This window comes from Muntiacus reevesi, chromosome 1 (assembly GCF_963930625.1).
Source record: "Muntiacus reevesi chromosome 1, mMunRee1.1, whole genome shotgun sequence".
Lineage (NCBI taxonomy): Eukaryota > Metazoa > Chordata > Mammalia > Artiodactyla > Cervidae > Muntiacus > Muntiacus reevesi.
In genome coordinates this window covers 133202338-133220135 of record NC_089249.1, presented here as the reverse complement: position 1 = coordinate 133220135, position 17798 = coordinate 133202338, and the positions used below count along the sequence as shown (strand labels likewise).

The window sequence follows — 17798 nt, the reverse complement described above, 5'->3', positions numbered from 1 at the left end:
CAAGGCATTCTCAGATGAAGGCTATTAAGAGAATTTGTCCCCAATGGACTTACCACCAATAAATAAATAAATAAATAGTGTCTATAGGAAGTTGTCTAAATAGAAATGAAGGAAATGAATATCGGGAAGGAAGAACAATGGTAAAAATAGAAAGACAGATAAATACAAAATATTTTCCTTCTCTTTAGTGTTCTAATATGTTTGACAGGTGAAATAAAAACTATGACATTGTCTGATGTGGTTCTCATGATGTGTAGAAAATATTTAAGATAAGTATATTAGAAAAGTGGGAGAGCAAATGGAGGTAAGATTTCTATACTTCACTGGAACTAGTAAAACATGAATACCTTCATATTATGATTTTATATATATATATATATATATATATATATATATATGATATAGTTCATAGAGAACTACTAAAAAAATTATGTCAAGAGACATACCCCAAAACACTATGCCTACAACAATGAGGAATTCTAAAAGTGCTCAAGTTAACACATACAAAGACTAGAAAAAGAAAACAGAGGGAAAAAAAAAAGGAGGGAGGGACAAACAGAAAACAAAAAGAAAGAAGATATTAGATATTAGACATAAGTCCAAGATTAGACATAAGACATAAGAAGATATTAGACATAAGTCCAAGTGAATCAATAATTAAATGGAAATAAACTAAATATACTGATAAAAATATGGAGATTGTCAGAGTGGAGTGGATAAAAAACTTGACTCATCTATATGATGTCTACAAAAGGCTTACTTAAAATGTAATAACATATGTGGACTGAAAATAAAAGAATAGAAAAAATCAATATTGTTCACAGCAGAATAATAGCAAGATTTTTACAGCCAAAAAAATGAAACAACCAAAATACTCTATAATACATTTATGGTTAAACAGATTGGATACATTCATATAACAAAACACTACTCAGCAACAAAGAGAAACAAGCTATTGAGGTATATGCCACAACTCCAATAATAAACCTCAAGGATGAAAAGGCCAGTTTTGAAATGTCACACACAATTATTTCATTTCATAACTTTCTATAAATGATAAAATTAAAAAGATGAAAAATGGATTAGTTGGGGCTAGGGATAGTGGATGATAAAAGGAGTAGACTTGACTCTAAAAGGATACCATAAAGTAAATCTTTGTGTGAGGGAACGGTTCTGTATGTTGATTGTGATGGTGGTTCCATAAATCAACTTAACTCATATGATAAAACTACATGCACACATTGTATAAATATCCATTCTTAGTTTTGCTGTCATTCTACAGTTATATCCAATGTAATAATGGGGGAAACTGGGTTAAGGATAGGTGGAAACCCAATGCACTAACTTCACAACTTCCCAAGAGCTTATAATTATTCCTAAATAAAAAAGTGGGAAAAAAGCATCTCATACTCATTTGGGGCAATTTATTTATATACTCTGAGTCCCATGTTCATCCACACAATGAAGATAACGATACCCATCTCACAGTTCAGTTTTGAGGCTTTAATGAAAGAACTATAGTGAATCCTAAAGGCAATCAACCCTGACAATCCAACCTATTCATTGGAAGGACTGATGCTGAACCTCCAATACTTTGGCCACCTGATGCAAACAGCTGACTCATTGGAAAAGACCCTGATGCTGGGAAAGATTGAAGGTAAAAGGAAAACTGGACAGCACAGGATGAGATGATTGGATAGCATCACCAGTTCAATGGACATGAATTTGAGCAAACTCCAGGAGAGAGTGCAGGACAGAGGAGCCTGGCATGTTGTAGTACATGGAGTTGCCAATGGTCGGACACAACTTAGCAAGTGAGCAACAACAGCAATGCACGTAATTCTTGTTTTGCTGTTGAACCATATTAACTACAATAACTTTGGTGACACTGCTGTTTACATTAATGGAGTTAAAGTTTTGAATGTAATTCAAACATGTTGATGAGGGGTTTCCCATACCTCTGTCAACTATAAATTGGGGCTTGCCAAGGGCATTTGCCATCTGCCCCTGTGAGGATTGAATCCTGTGCTGTTGCAGCTGTTGACCTTACACACACCCCAAAGGGAGTTCAGGGGAGAGAAATGAGGCCATTTGTGCTCCAGAAAAATTGGTGGAACAGATACTTGTAGGAACTGATTTTGAGTCTAATCCTTGTAGCTCCTCATATCTGGAAAAGCACTAAATCCCTTCATAGTGACATCAGCTCCTCATGACTAACACAAAACCTTTTGTAAGATAAGTGCTTGATTGCAGTGAACTCTCCCTTCACCAAAATCTTATATACTGACCTTCCCCTTCCACCTCTTTAGAGAAGTATCTCAGAGCTATCTGAGGTGTTGTCTCCCAGGCTGAACTCCTCATTTTGCCTCAAATAAATCTTAACTGGCTATTCTCACCTTGTGCATCTTTTTTTAACACCACTAAGCAATTATCCAATACCACCTGGATGTCCTACATTTCAACTCAATTCTGACTCTACCCAGAAAGAGCATTGGATTTCACAGATGAAGAACTCAGGAAGACAAGACTGCCCTGTCCCCGACCCTCAACAAATGTCAGTAGCAATTTCAGGTTATCACCTGTGCTTGAAACTGAACAGGACTCTGTGGAGCCCTCACTGCTATAAAGCCCCCCTGTGTATGCAATTTCTTATTTAGAGGAAAAGGTTTTGGTCTCCTAGGTCTTTTCTGAGTTCCAAAAAGCAAATTCATACAGTTACTAATTAGGTTAGTGAGAGGATGCAAAAGCCTAGGAAAGGTAGTCAAGAAACAATAGGTGATAAAATAAAATCCTAGTTTCTCCTCAAAGACAGGGTTTCCCTGGTAGTTTAGATGGTAAAGAACCTGGCTGCAATGCAAGAGATCCAGGTTCAATTCCTGGGTCAGAAAGATCCTCTGGAGAAGGGAATGGCTACCCACTCCAGTATTCTTGCCTGGGAAATCCCATGGACAGAGGACCCTGGTGGGCTATAGTCCATGGTGTTGCAAAGAGTTGAACTTGACTGAGCAAGGAATATATATAACAATCCAATATATATCTCAGAAACTAATTCACACCCTTCCCAGAAAGAGGATGGTGATTACATACTGACCATAAGCACACAGATTCCAGACTGGTTGGAACCAGAAGATTGATGATTGAGTGTCCTGAAACACCACTTCATTACCTCACCATCAACCTATCAGAAGAAAATCAGGCTCCCTACAGCCCTCACTCACTTTTAAATGTTGTCTTTAAAAAGCCTTCTCTGAAAACCATCAAGGATTTCAGGTGCTTTTGAGCATGAGCTGTCTATTCATTCTCCTTGCTTGGTGCGCTTCAATAAATGCTATCCTTTCCTTCACTGCAACCTGTTGTTAGCAAATTGTCTTTGCTATATAGCAGGTGAGTTATCTCAAGTTCATTCAGCAACATGCTTTCGATCAGGAAGCTATAAATTAGAGGTTTCAAAGACTCTGTCTTTGGGTTTGACTAATTTGCTAGAGTAGCTCACAACTCTCCAAAAAACATTTTTTTCTTTCTTTCTTTTTTTTTTTTTTTTACTAGATTACTGGTTTATTACAAAAGGACATAACTCAGAAACATCCAGATGAAACAGATACATAGGGCAAAGTATGAGGAAAGGATGAGGGGAGAAGCTTCCATGCTGTCTGAATGTACCACTCTTCCTGAATTTCCCCATGTACATAAATCTAGGAACTCTCCAAACTCTTGTTCTTTTGCATTTTATCTACCTGCAATGCAGGAGACCTGGGTTCGACCCCTGGGTTGGGAAGGTCCTCTGGAGAAGGGAATGGCAATCCACTCCAGTATTCTTGCCTGGATAACCCCATAGACAGAGGAGCCTGGTGGGCTACAGTCCATGGGGTTGCAAAGAGTTGGACATGACTGAATGACTAACACACATGAGGGTATAATTGCACCATCATGGTTGATTAAATCATTGGCCATTGAGGATTGATTCAACCTCCAGCCTCTCTTCCCACCTCAAAAGTCAGTGTAGTGGGACTGAAAATCCCAACCCTTCAATCACATAGTTCATTCTCCTGACAACAAATCTAAGGTGTGGCCCCCAAATCAGCTCATTAGCATAATAAAAACACCTTTATAGCTTACTCCTCTGATGTGAAATTCCAAGATTTTTAGGAGTTCAGTGACAGAAATGGCATGAAGGTCAAATACATATCTCTTATAAATCATAGTACCATAGAGGTGCAGCCATATTGAAGGCATAAGGAAAATAAAGGGCTGATTCATATTTAGGGATATGTTTATGGGTTTACATCAGGGGGATAAAGGTAATGGAGATATCAGACAGGAAATACTTGCTTGTGCCCCAACCATGTCATCTCTTCAAATTTTAATTTTTACTTCTAAGAAGTCACATGGGAACAAGAGAAGAGCGTGGCATCTATTACCTCTGCAGTACTTACGGAGCTCTTACTTTGAGCAGGTTCTGTGCCAAGCCATGGGATAAAAAGGCCAATTGACCTTGTTTCTGGACAGGAGTCTCTGTCCTATAGGACCACAGACAAAACCAAAAGCTACAATTCAGAGAATTAGTCCTGCATGAGTGGTGGCAAAAGGTACCATGAGACCATGGAGAAAGAAGCACCCAATTTTTCCTGGGCTGCTTAGAAATAGTTAAAAGTTGAAGAAGGAGCAAGATTGACAGTTATATAGGGGGACAAAAGATATTCCTAATAGGAAAAAGTAATATGGGAAGTTCCCTGGCAGTCCAGTGACTGGGACTTGGTACTTCCACTGCTATGGTCCAGGATTTAATCCCTGGTCAGAAGATCCCACAAGCTAGCCAAAATAAAAAAAGTAGTAAAACAAAATTTTAACCTTGACTAATTGGATCAATAGCTTGCCTCCACAGCTAAGTTATTCACTTCTTATTTGCTCTTTATTCTTCTATTACTGAGTTTCTGGCTCATTATGTCACTGAATTGGTAGGATGATCACCAAACTACCTAACCCAAATATCTGATCTTATTTGACCTGATTGATACTGTTCACCACTCACTGCTCCAGGAAATTTTTCCTCTTTTGTCTTCTTGTAATCATGACTTTCTGATTCTATTCTTACACCTCTGACCACTTGTTTGTGGTTTCCTTTATAAGGGCTCTGTAACAAGGACCTGACAAATACAAAAGGAGAGAAAAAACATAACAGAACAAAGGAACAGCCTTTGTCTTGAGTTAGACAATACTCTTAACGCCTATGGAAAATTAGGATGAGATCATTCTTTCAAAAGGCACTAGTCATATAGAAATTAGAAGAAAAAGTTTGAGATACACAGCCCAGCATTTAGCTCAAATTTCAGCTTCAGAGCTAAGAGGATATCTTTACTAGATTATACTCATCACCAGGGTAAAGTAAGAATATCTCTGGAGATTCCAGGTATCAAAGAATAGGAAAGAACTGGGAAACAGAGATTAAGATAAACAGCAATGAGTGAGTGGGAATTTGACAAAGGCTTTCAGAATGCTTCCGTATTTGTTATATATAAACTATTATTTTAAAATTTGGCTTTTTAAGTTTCTCTATTTTTTTCTCACTGGATCTAGATTTATCAATTCAATGATGTGTGATTAAGAATTTTATTTTGTCTTTCTATTCAAAATCAAGTGCCTTGTGTAAACTTGCCTATGTTCTCTAGAAGTTTTAAGTGAGTTTTGCTTCATGGTATTACAGCATTTGAGAGCACTCAAGAACTATAAAAAGAGATCCCTCAATTTCAGAAGCAGGCTTGGATATCCTGTACCTTCAGATATCATTCCTGAGACGTTACAACTTTACTTGTTTAATCCCAGGTGGATACAACTAGACTCTAGTCATGAGGAAACAGGGGTCAAACTCAGCATGAGAAATATTCTGTTGTTTTTTTTTTTAAAAAAGAAAAGAAAAATGTCAAGGAAGACCAAGAATGACCAAGGAATTAGTCCCCAGGCTAAAGAGGACTAAAGTGATATGATAACTGAATACAACATTTGGATTCTGTACTAAAAGAAAAAGAATTCTCTAAAGGACACTATTTGATCAGTTGACAAAACTGAAATGTGGAGAGTAATAAAATAAAAGTAAAATGCCAACATTCAAGGTGCAAAAGTTAAAATTTGCACTATGGTTATGCAATAAAATGTTCTTCAGAAATGCACACTGATATAAATAGGGAGAAAAGGGCTTGATGTTTGCAAGGTGTTCTCTTCTCAAATAATTCAATGAAAAAAGTATTTCTGCATACCCCACACACAGAAAATGTTGACGGGAAGAGGGAAAATGACGGATGAAACTGAATAAAGGACAGAGGGTAGACTTTGCGTTATTTCTGTTAACACTTTATTTTTCTTACTGTATTTTTTTAATTTTAGTGAAGTATAGTTGATTTATAATATAGTGCTGAATTTCTGTTGTACAACAAAGTGATTTAGTTGCACATGTATATATACATATATATGTATATATTCTTTTTCATATTCTTTTCCATTATGATTTATCATAGGATATTGAATATAGCTCCCTGTGCTATACAGTAGGATACTGTTTATCCATCCTATATATAGTAGCTTACATCTGCTAATCCCAAACATTTTAAATATGAATTTGAAATAAATTTCAACATATAGAAAGAAAAAAAAATAGAAAGGAAGAAATCCTGACTATAAGTAACTCTAAGGAAGCTCATAAGTCCAGAACCTTTTCAGGAAAGGTATTTTGGGGCTAGTACACTAAGTTGTTTGAACTAACAAGTGGAATGGCAACTTTAATTGTTCAGGCAATGTCTGTGGTATAGTTGAATCCACAACCCAACTTTTCCACAGATAAGGAGGAAGCTCTGTGGAGCTGCCTTCCAGTGATCAGTCATTTTTTAAAATGATTTTAAAAACAGAATAGACCATAGATGAATTGGTAAGAATTACTAAAAGTACTGGTAGAATAAACAAATCATATATGTACAAAAATTAGTCATTGCTTTCCATATTGGCAGGAAATCTGTCTATATCTACTTTTAACACTAAACACTATTCACATGGAGATGGTTGTTTGAGACACATTTTCTTTTGTGATACAGAAAAAGGACAGAGGAGAATGTGCAAAATATTGATTACCTTAGATTAAAAATAGATTAATAAAGTTTATAATTTTGCTTTCAAATATAAATATATAAATTGAAGAAAGGTAATAGAATGATGACATGTTACTTAAAGCAGAAACACCATGTTGCTGAGCATTGGAATTTAGATTATTAATAAATTACAGTTTGCAATTATTGGAAGCATTTATAAAAATATCAACTATGTATAGCTATTCATTAAATAACAGTTAATAGTTATGCTAATTTTACTCATTTGCTCTGTATGGTAGGATCAGAAAAACTATGTACAGTTTAACTTATAACCCAATCTGTTTTCTTTCGGCTTCAAAATGTTATCCATTATCATTATTCTAATAACTTCACTAACCAACATTCATGGTATTTAATTAAACTAAAATATATCCAAGCACTTACAAAAAGAATATGCATAATAACAAGTACCACAAAGAAGAAGAGTTAAATTCAAAATATTAATCTTAAATTGTATGAATGTGGAGATTATGTGCTTCATTCTTAGAAAAATTATATTTTCATATCAGATTTAAATCCGGGAAGATGATTAAGAATCAGCCTTACATTTGCATATCACCTTATACTTTTTAAAGCATATTTATAAGTATTATCTTTTTTGAGTCTCACAATAGCCAGAGATTTTGATCATTCAATTTTTGGAAAGTCGGAAATCAGCTAACTGAGGCTAAGAGATTTGCACTAGGATTTGCTGAATTGATGAATAAGGAAGGTGAGATTGGAGCACATGTATTCTAATTGCTAGTCCTGGGATTGTCTCACACTCCGTGGAGAGTCCTTCCACTAATTCAGGGCTCATATATCAGTTCTATGATTCTTAGCCACTCTAGAGAGGAAAACGTTGGCAGTCAAGAGCACACTCATGCTTCAGAAATATTACAGGGGCCGTAATGCATATTATATAAGCATATATTGCTGTTATATTGATTTTTTCTCACATTAATAGTAATACTAAATGTATGATTTGAGGAAGTCTCATTAGACCTACTGCCTAAATGAGGGAATTGAAAGACACTTAAGGATAAGTGAAATTAAAGAAAGCATAAGCAGATAGAAGAGATGTTCTAATTGTACTTTTTCTACATCTCTATAAAATATGTCTTTCTGATTCCTTTAAAAGAGATTTCTTCATACTAGCCTTGTTCAAGTTATTTCTACCCCAAAAACAAAACAAATAAAAATCAGATTTTGTCTATATGAAATGTGGTGGGGTCCTATTCACGAAAAGTACCACTCTTACTTCCATGGTACATTTAAAGCTATATTATTCAAATATTTAGATTTTATACAAACAGATGACTTGTTTAGAGTTGTTCTGTGAAAATAGACTTGTTTTGATGATGTTTATCCCCAGCTTCCTAAAATTGACGATCTCTTTAGGAGAATGTGCCTTGTATCAAAAGCACAAGACACTAATAAACATGTTATATCCCTTAATCTCACCTAGCTATGCGATCTTTTACAAGTTACTTAACTCTTAGGTTTTTAGATTCCTCATCAGTCAAAATTTATTGTTAACTGCCAAATCCTTGATTCTGAACTACAGTTTGAAATTAGACTCAGCAACCTCATAATTTGTATAATTTCATTCTCCCCTGATTACTTCAGCAGTTCACACTGGCCTATTAACATGTGAATGCCGATTGAATAAAAGCCTTACACATTTAAATGAAGATATTTCTCTTGTGACATTTTCCATTTGAGCCTTTTGTCTATTGATGTGTGATTATCCAGTATACTACCGTGAAAGTAACCTTGCCTAGGCATCGAGAGACCTAGGTTCTACTCTGGACTGTGACAGAAAATGTTCATTTAACTTCTGTGAACTACAGACATTTGGGTATAAACAATAAGTATAAAAATCTGCCTCCTGTCTACTTCGTGAAAAAGATATGAAAAATTAGTGGTCGCTTAAGTTTCGAACAAGTGAGTTTGCAGAATGATATGAACAACAGGAACAACACTGATACAGTTCTGTTTTACCTGATGGAGAGATGTGCCGCCAAGAAATGGAAGGCTCTGGCTTCCCAGTGGCCAAACAAGTAAGGGTGACGTTGGTTCCTTCATTGATGGTCATATCGCTTGAGATGTCATAAATCTTCGGAGGAACTGAAATGGCAAAATATGCAGTGGTCAGAAGAAAATATGTATGTATATATATCAGTCTCTTGAACTACATATGATTAGCTGCATGTTATGCAAGCAAACTGCGGTGGTGAAATGAACTTATGGCTCAGGATCATCACCTAATCAGAAGATTCTCTAGATCTTCAAGACTATCCCAGAGGTGCTTTTTTTTTTTTTTTTTTCGCTTTTTGATTGGTTTTAAATTTCTCTAGTATTTAACTATGAAATATATTAGGATAAATTAAATATTTAATAATGAAAGTTTATATGTTGTTTAAACGTTATTGTGAATACTTTGTACTAAGTAAACTAGAATATAGTCATCTGTCTGTTCCATCTACATTCTTCCAACTACATAATAATGAAAATTTATATGTTGTTTAAATGTTACTGTGAATACTTTGTACTAAGTAAACTAGAATATAGTCATCTGTCTGTTCCATCTACATACTTCCAACTATATAATAATGGAAATTTACATGTTGTTTAAATGTTATTGTGAATACTTTGTACTAAGTAAACTAGAATATAGTTATCTGTCTGTTCCATCTACATTTGAGCTCAAAAGGCTCAAATGATGGTTTTCAGTTGAAATGAATAGAGAAAAATGGAAATCTAGAAGATTTAAAATAGCAGGACAGTTATGCCTATATGCTGATTTATGAACTAAGTGAGGTAAAACATAGAATTAGGATATATGTTTTCAAGTTCATGAAGGCAATTGGGTTCTCAATTTTCTCATCTGCCAAAGAGCAGGACTGGATTTTCTGATCATTTATGTTCTAAGGAACACGAATTCTAAGGGCTGTGAAAGATATGTCCAATATGTATTTTCTCGTCAGCAATGAATGGAATTGGTTGAAACAGGTCTCTTTATGTTGAAATTTCTTGGAACACTTGTTATGACCTGTTGCTCTGTAGGTCTATGAGAGTGACCTACTGTGATGCGTTTTCTTTCCCTGAGGTATCAAGCTATGGAAACTTTTATATCAGAGAAGGTGACACAGTAGTGACTCAGGATAACCTTCGGGAGCGTGGGATAGAAAAACACCTAAATTAACCTCCGGAGTGTCGGTATCCTCTCAAACAGCAAATGATCGCATTTAATCCTTAAACAGTATGGAATGTCCTCTGCAGACTAGCTGTCTTATCTCAGCCTGAGTTTTTCATCTGAGAGCTGGAGGTTATATTAGTACAAACCCCATGGAGCTGCTGTGAGAATTAATAAGTTAACATATGTTAAAGGGTTTAGAAAAGTTCCTAGAATTGTTGTTAGATATTATTATTATAAGCTTTAAAATACATATTTGGTGTTTGAACTTAATTTCACTACTGCTCTTTCCCATGCCTTAAAATTTCTCTCCGAACTTTACCACTCTGATGGTATACATGAGTGCCCTGTACCAGTTTTGGTTTCTACATAAAAATTATAGTATGTTGACGCTTCAGGTCAAAGCTAAATAAATGGCAATTCAATATATTGATCACTATTATAAAAACATACTTTTGTAGTGGATATTTTCTCATTGTTCCATTCTTAGGGTGTCTTTTGGCAAGAGATGTGTTTTCATAGCTATTTTGAAAACCGGTATCTATAATCTATCATAGGGATGAATTAAATTGCTTATACTTTGAATATCATCTTTGATTTTTTAATGGAACCCAAACTCTGCTACAAGAAAATCTGGGAGGATTTGATTACAAACACAATGTATTTGACTATATGTAACTGGTGATATGATTGAGGAAAAGGTTGATATACTGTTGTAACTGTTTCTAAATGACATACTTTAATTGGTATTTAAAACATAATATGATTAAATTCTTCAGTGAGCTCGTCTCAAGCAAATAAGCAAAAACTAAAAATGATTCCAAACAGAAGACTCTTTTTAGCTTAGCTGAAACAGAACAGAAATAAAGATATTAAAATACCTTAGGAAGAAAGTAAAGAAAAATGTGTAAGATTTACTGGTGAACTGAAGATTTAATAAAATTATAGCATGAAACAAAAAATATCCTTTGGATAGATGAATGTAGGTATTGATTTAATATAGTAAACTATGATATACATGGATATATACACATACATGTGTGTGTATGTATGTATATATATATATATATGTATATGTAAATACACATATACCAATGTCTACTATTAAACAAAGAAAAAGTTATGTGATACTTTCCTTCTTTATGTATGTAGCACAGTGGTATCAGTTTAGTCTGACTAGTTTATTTATTTCAAACATAAAACTAATTCAACTTTGGACAGAGGTATAAATATTTAAGAGAAGTTATGGAGTGCCATAAGACATGCATTCTAGACTCTAAATTAAATGATTTTCTCAAATTTTATCTGATCTTAAAATAGTTTATTTTCATTTTTACACATGTACTTAAAGTGGTAAACATAAGTAGTGGTAAACTAATATTAAGCACAGTATTTGACTTCACAGAAAAACAGCCAAATAAATCCCTTAGCAATAAACTTAGATTTAGCATTTAACTATGGGAAATTCTGTGGTGGGTGAATACTATTGAATTCCAGGTGCGACATGTCAGTCCAGTGATTGCAACCACCTCCTGGGGCCTCATAATTCAGGATATGCTATGGTAAAGAAACATCTGGAAAGAGGATGCTAGTAAGAGAAAATCCCTCTGGCAAGGGTCTTTTCCCAAAATGCATCACCTGTTGGCAACAGATGTTGTGTGTAGAGAGAGCCAATGAAAATCCTCACATGCACTGTAGCTTGTGGAGGCAAAAGCAGGTGTTCCTTTGCTGAACATTCAGTCGTTGCGTATTCAGTTCAAGACTTCAAACTTTTACTGAGAATTAGGGAGGGAATAATTCTGGACTCACAGGAAATGTAAAAATTTCCTAACATAATCCTTCACCTCAAGAAACTTAACATTTAAATAGGGAGGCAGATAGATAAGAAATCAAGAGAAGACAAATATTTACCACGTTTTTCTTTCTCATTTTACATGAGGAACACATGTCTAAACAGGTATGCCTTCAGGGTTCAAAATCATCAGAGATTAATTTTGTGTACATTTCTTTTAAAGCAAACCATGAAGGATAGTTTACGCACAAAGTTATTCATTGTGGTGTTATTAATAATAAAAAAGAACTATTAATAACCTCAACATAAGACAAAGAAATAGAGATATTGGTTAGTTCTGCCTCCAAAATAAGATGTGTTACTGAGGAAGGGTTTGGGATGAATCTAGGGACCATTGGGATAAGATATAAAGGAAGAGAAAGGTGATGTTTCTACTCTGGGTGGCAGGAACAGAGAAGAATGGTAATGTTTCAGACGTCGTAAGGCCATCTGGGTTCGGATAACAGTTTTTGTATAAATGGCACAAGTGCACATCTAGGAAGAACTCCACTGAACTTTCTAAGTGACAAAGCATTATGTCTTGTGTGTCCAATAGCATAGAAAAAAGTATAATGAGTTAAAATGACTATTCTAGACATCTACTTCTTTTCTATATGACATATCTCAAAATCTTTCAACATTTTTATTTATAAATGTAACTTAAAAATCAATTGTTTAAAAAAGGCATGTTCAATCAGTTTAATAATTTTAAGTCACTAAATAACTACATTTTAATGAGTATTTCAGGTTGCTGTAGAATTATTAATAGTTAAATACTTATGATCTGAACCAGAGCAATAAAGGAGTAAGCTTTCCATTTAAATATACACTTGTTTAACTTTCAGGAAATTATGATTATAACCTTAAAATTGCTATACATTTAAAGGAATCACTATTATACCTTTGAATTAATAACCTACTCTGCCTTTAATTAATCATTCACTGGGTTCAATTTCAACTACTGTTTACTGCCCTGTTCTCAACTTCTATTCAGTTGATGCCATGGTGGGAGAGGATGATCTAAATATATTTAGATGCATTTATAGATTTAAATCCGTTAAGTGCTAGTCGCTCAGTTGTGTCTGACTCCTTGCAACTCCATGGACTGTAGCCACCAGGCTCCTCTGTCCATGGAATTTTCCAGGCAAGAATAAGGAGTGGTTAGCCATTCTCTTCTCCAGGGGATCTTCCTGACCCAGAGATAGAACCTGGGTATCCTGCATTGAGGGGGATTCTTTACCATCTGAGCCACCAGGGAAGCCCTATTTGATTCATTACAATAATTCAAATCTCTTACTGGTTTCACTTTCATCAAAAATTATGCTATATGACTTGTCCCACTGCCTTCTCCATTTGGAACCATCTATCAGTGTCCTTAGACAGGGTATAGAGTATTATTAGTAAGGAAAATCTTAGAATACATACCTAAACCAAATGCTAATGATTTCCGCACAACCAAGCCACATGGGATTATTCCCTACTATTTGAACTATGAGAGGCAATTGAGTTTTTGAGTGTCCTCCTGGTTGCTTTTTAAAACTTCTTTAAACTTGTACATAATTTCTAAACTGTATAAACAAAAAAAAAAAAAAACAAGGTTTTTGTTTGTTTAATGAGCAGCCTTCACAGATTTAACTTACATTTCTTCCAGCAGCTCATCTTGTAGTCTGGAACATGGTCATTAAAATTTTGAGAAGTCAAAATAAAGGTGACAAATCTGTACATCACAGGAATCATATGAGCACACTGTTTTATTTTATGAAAATCTGTGCAGGGACTGTGGCCAGGACCCTGGTGTGAGGAAGTCAGAATGGAGGAGCCTAGCGACGTCCATCCGCTCCAGCCTGCTTCCTAACAGGATGGAAGCTGGTGGGAAATATTTTTTTAAAGTCCATGCAGATGATTTCCAGAAATAATAAACAGAGTTCCCATCTACAGTAAGCTGCATGAGATGTGAGGTTGTGTCACACATAACAGTGAAAGTCCCTAGAGGACGTATTTGGTGGTGGTCTTGCATATATGTGTGCTAAGTCCTTCAGTCACGGCTGACTCTCTGTGACCCCATGGGCTGTAGCCCACCAGGCTTCTCTGTCCATGGGATTCTCCAGGCAAGAATACTGGAGTGGGTTGCCATGCCCTCCTCCAGGGGATCTTTCTGATCAGGGATAGAACCCATATCTCTTATGTCTCCTACATTGGCAGGTGGGTTCTTTTCCACTAGCACCACCTGGGAAGCCTGATGGCTATCGTAACTTTAAATAAATGCAAGACAAGGGTTATTTGGATCTAGACAGTTGCACTAACTCACTAGAATCAATTAAATGCTTCATCAAGTTCTTTAGTTGCAAGAGTCCATGAAAGACCACAGTACATACAAATCCATTAGGAGAGCTTCTTTAGGCTACCAGGGCCAAATGGTGAATGAAGTGTGTATTTAATCTGCCCCACAAACACTGAAAGATTGTGGAAAAACATCAGTTGAGTACTTATCATAGCAACAGTCTGGGCACAAAAATCACATGCTTCCAAAGTCAGGGTGTACAAAGCAAAGCAGTGATTTATAAGCAGGTGGACTAAGTGTCTTCCCATTCAATCTCTGAAGCTATAGGCTCATTACTAAAACGCTATACATCTAATCAAATTATTCATACAATCACTAGACCTATTTTCCAAATGGTCAAAGTATTCATCTTAAAGGAAGATAGATTTTTCTGGGTATGTGCTTGTTGAAATAAACATTTGCACTCAAAAAATACTGCTCCTTCTCACTCCCCCTCCTCTTATAGTTTCTTCTTTATTCTTTGAAGTTTATTATTGGTATTTATTTCTTTATTTATTACTTGTCTTCTCTTCACAGAACATAAGTAAAGACCTTGGGACTTTGTTTACTTTATTCAACAGCCTATTACAAACATCTAGAAAAAAGCCTGACACATACGGGATACTCAACAATATTTGTTTTGTTGTTTTTATATGCTAAACTAATATTTCTTTGGCTTCATAATGATGCTTTCCCATATAATTTCATACCATTGCAAGTATGATATAATATATATTCTGAGAATATAGTGAAAATGTAATTATAGTGCCAAGGGTCCTATGTGACTTTTTTCAAGGATTCTCTGAGATTGGGGATTCAATACTTCTTTTAACTTATCTAAAAGCATGGTAGTTCCCTACTGTATTGCCTACTAGAGGCTTTGCCATGCAAGCCAAGAAAAATAATTGAACAATAATCATCAATTTATTTTCAACAGAATGAACTGCCACATCTTAAGCAGGAGTATGTATTTTGTTTAGTGCATTTTTTTTCCCACTTGAGAAGCTATGTAAATTTAAGGTCAAAAGTATTTGACTTGAAGCTGTGTACATATTATTTCTGTTTTTTTCACCTCTCCATAGGCTTGGAGTCTCTGTTAGTTCGAATAAACTATATCTCTGAAGATTTTCCAAACTGCTTGAGTCAACAAGCTAGACATAACTATAAATCTTCGGAGAATTGGCTTTTCTGCACTCCCATATCTGGTAATGGCTGGCAATATCAAAAGAACAGTCTTTCTTTCCCTAGGCTGGCACTTCCCTTTTCAGTCTTGGCCAGCCCCCAGAAAGTGAAAGCAGATCTTCGTTACATAACAAACCTCCTGTAAAAGGTGCTGTTCTCAAACTGAGAGAAGAAATTGTTTCATGATTTTTTTCCCCCTAAATTGGCTTGCTGGTGGGTGCCTGATGGTTTCCTGGCCTGCATCTAACTAGCAATATTGTTTTCTCCAGTTCATAGACTACAAACTGACTTTTTATAGTTTGTGACATTTCCGAGATTTCTATGGTTTCTCCTCTCATCCCATCACTGATAGGAGGACAATAATAGCTACGTGTGACTTGTAAATGCAAACTTGCCAGATTTGTGATTTACCCACTGATGGAATATGCCAGAACTTCTTTGGGGGGCAAAGAACATGTTTGAAAAATAAAAATAAAATGAGTCTTTCAGACTGCAGTTCAAACTGAACCATGTTACTTAACTTAGTGTTTCTCCTTTTTTATCAAACCTATGTATAAAATTTTCCCAATCTACCATGTCCTTCAGGGGATGAGCTACATAAAATTTTAGAACAGGCAAGTGACCTATTTTAATCCACTCATACATTCATTCAACAAGTATTCATCAAGAACCACTTTGACTTAGGGAGATTAATCTTAGGGAGTCCATGTCTAAAGAGTTAGAAAGATCTAACACTATTAATTATAATATAGAGTAATAAACCATATAATGTAGATTCTATACAGCAAGGTGTTTGAGAAACAAGAGTAGTAAATCAAACTCTGCTTGTGGAGTCAGAATTGGAGGGGATACTGATCTTAAGAAAGGCTTTACAAAACAGATGACATTTGAGTGAAAACAGATAACATTTGATGGTTAAAAACAGTGGTATCCTATGTTTCAGGATGCTCTGGTAAGATTTTTAGAATCCTGGAGAGGGGAGGGCACACCTCACACGATCCTAGGCTGATGGTTTGGAGTGAGCTTCAAACTTTACAGATTTGGCAACTGATTTACAAGATACCAACAACTTATCTCGATAAGAAGAGATGATGCTTTAATAGCTTGCACTCAGATGAGAAGGTGCTGTGAGTAACTTTTCCCCCACTGTGTTATTGGTTCATGTCACAGGGATCAAGATAATCAACAATAAAAAGAAGAAAGTGATCATCTGAAAATGATAAACCCTACGGGATATGGAATTATGGAAAACATCAAAGTGGAAATGTCTTCCTTCTCTCTTTCCTTTCACTCCATCTGTGCTTGACTACCTAATATGCGGGTTATAAGTAAGTAATCTCTAAATTTTAAGACAGATTTTCTTGTTGAGGAAAGCCATCGGTGTTTGCTAGGTAGATTTTCAGTGGCAAATCTCTCTCTATATATGTATATATATTTAATATGTATATATATATAAAATATGTGTAGATAATATATATCAATAATATGATAATTATCAAATAATTGTTAAATATAATCATAATTATGATAATCATTATAATAATATATTTATATATTATAGATTATATATACATACATGTATGTAAATACACATATATGCGCATATGTTATATTAAGACAGCTTAGCCTACGTGATAATTAAATGTGATAAAAGAATAAAGAAAGGTCACTGGTTTAGAAAGGGTAGGTTTTGTTAGCTTAATATTTAAAGATTTCAGATCTTTCAGTTGAAGGCAAGTACCTCACCTGCTGAATAAACATTTTTAAAGTAGAAAGATAACATTGTTATACAAGATTTTTAATATTTTAGACATAAAGATTTTATTTTTGCTTCATTTTGGCTAGAGGATCAAGAGCTGGCCTCTACACAAGAGTGTTTATACACCAGAGTTCAAATCCCTGCTGTACCTCAGGCTAGCTTCAGCTTCACTTACTGGGATGGTTCAAAGATACAAAATATTACTTAAAATCAGGACCATAATAACAGCTGCTCCCTCAGGCAGCAGCAGCAGGAAGGCTGGAGCACACTCACTGCAGAGCTGTATATCACAGGGAATCTACAATGCCTCTGTAACTCACTCTTCTCCCCAGCAGAAAATAGTTGCAAAATACGTAAGAAGAATATCACAACTGAAAAGCCTACAGCACGCAAAT

General features: G+C 35.2%; 1 protein-coding gene across 1 annotated transcript in view; it reads right to left on the bottom strand.

Moving 5' to 3' along the window:
• The window catches only part of NEGR1 (neuronal growth regulator 1), a 965094-nt gene that overhangs the window by 388573 nt on the left and 558723 nt on the right, over positions 1-17798 (bottom strand). Inside the window, exon 3 of the mRNA XM_065928428.1 lies at positions 9117-9242. Within this exon, the coding sequence (XP_065784500.1) occupies positions 9117-9242 (126 nt within the window). The remainder of the gene's footprint in view (positions 1-9116; positions 9243-17798) is intronic.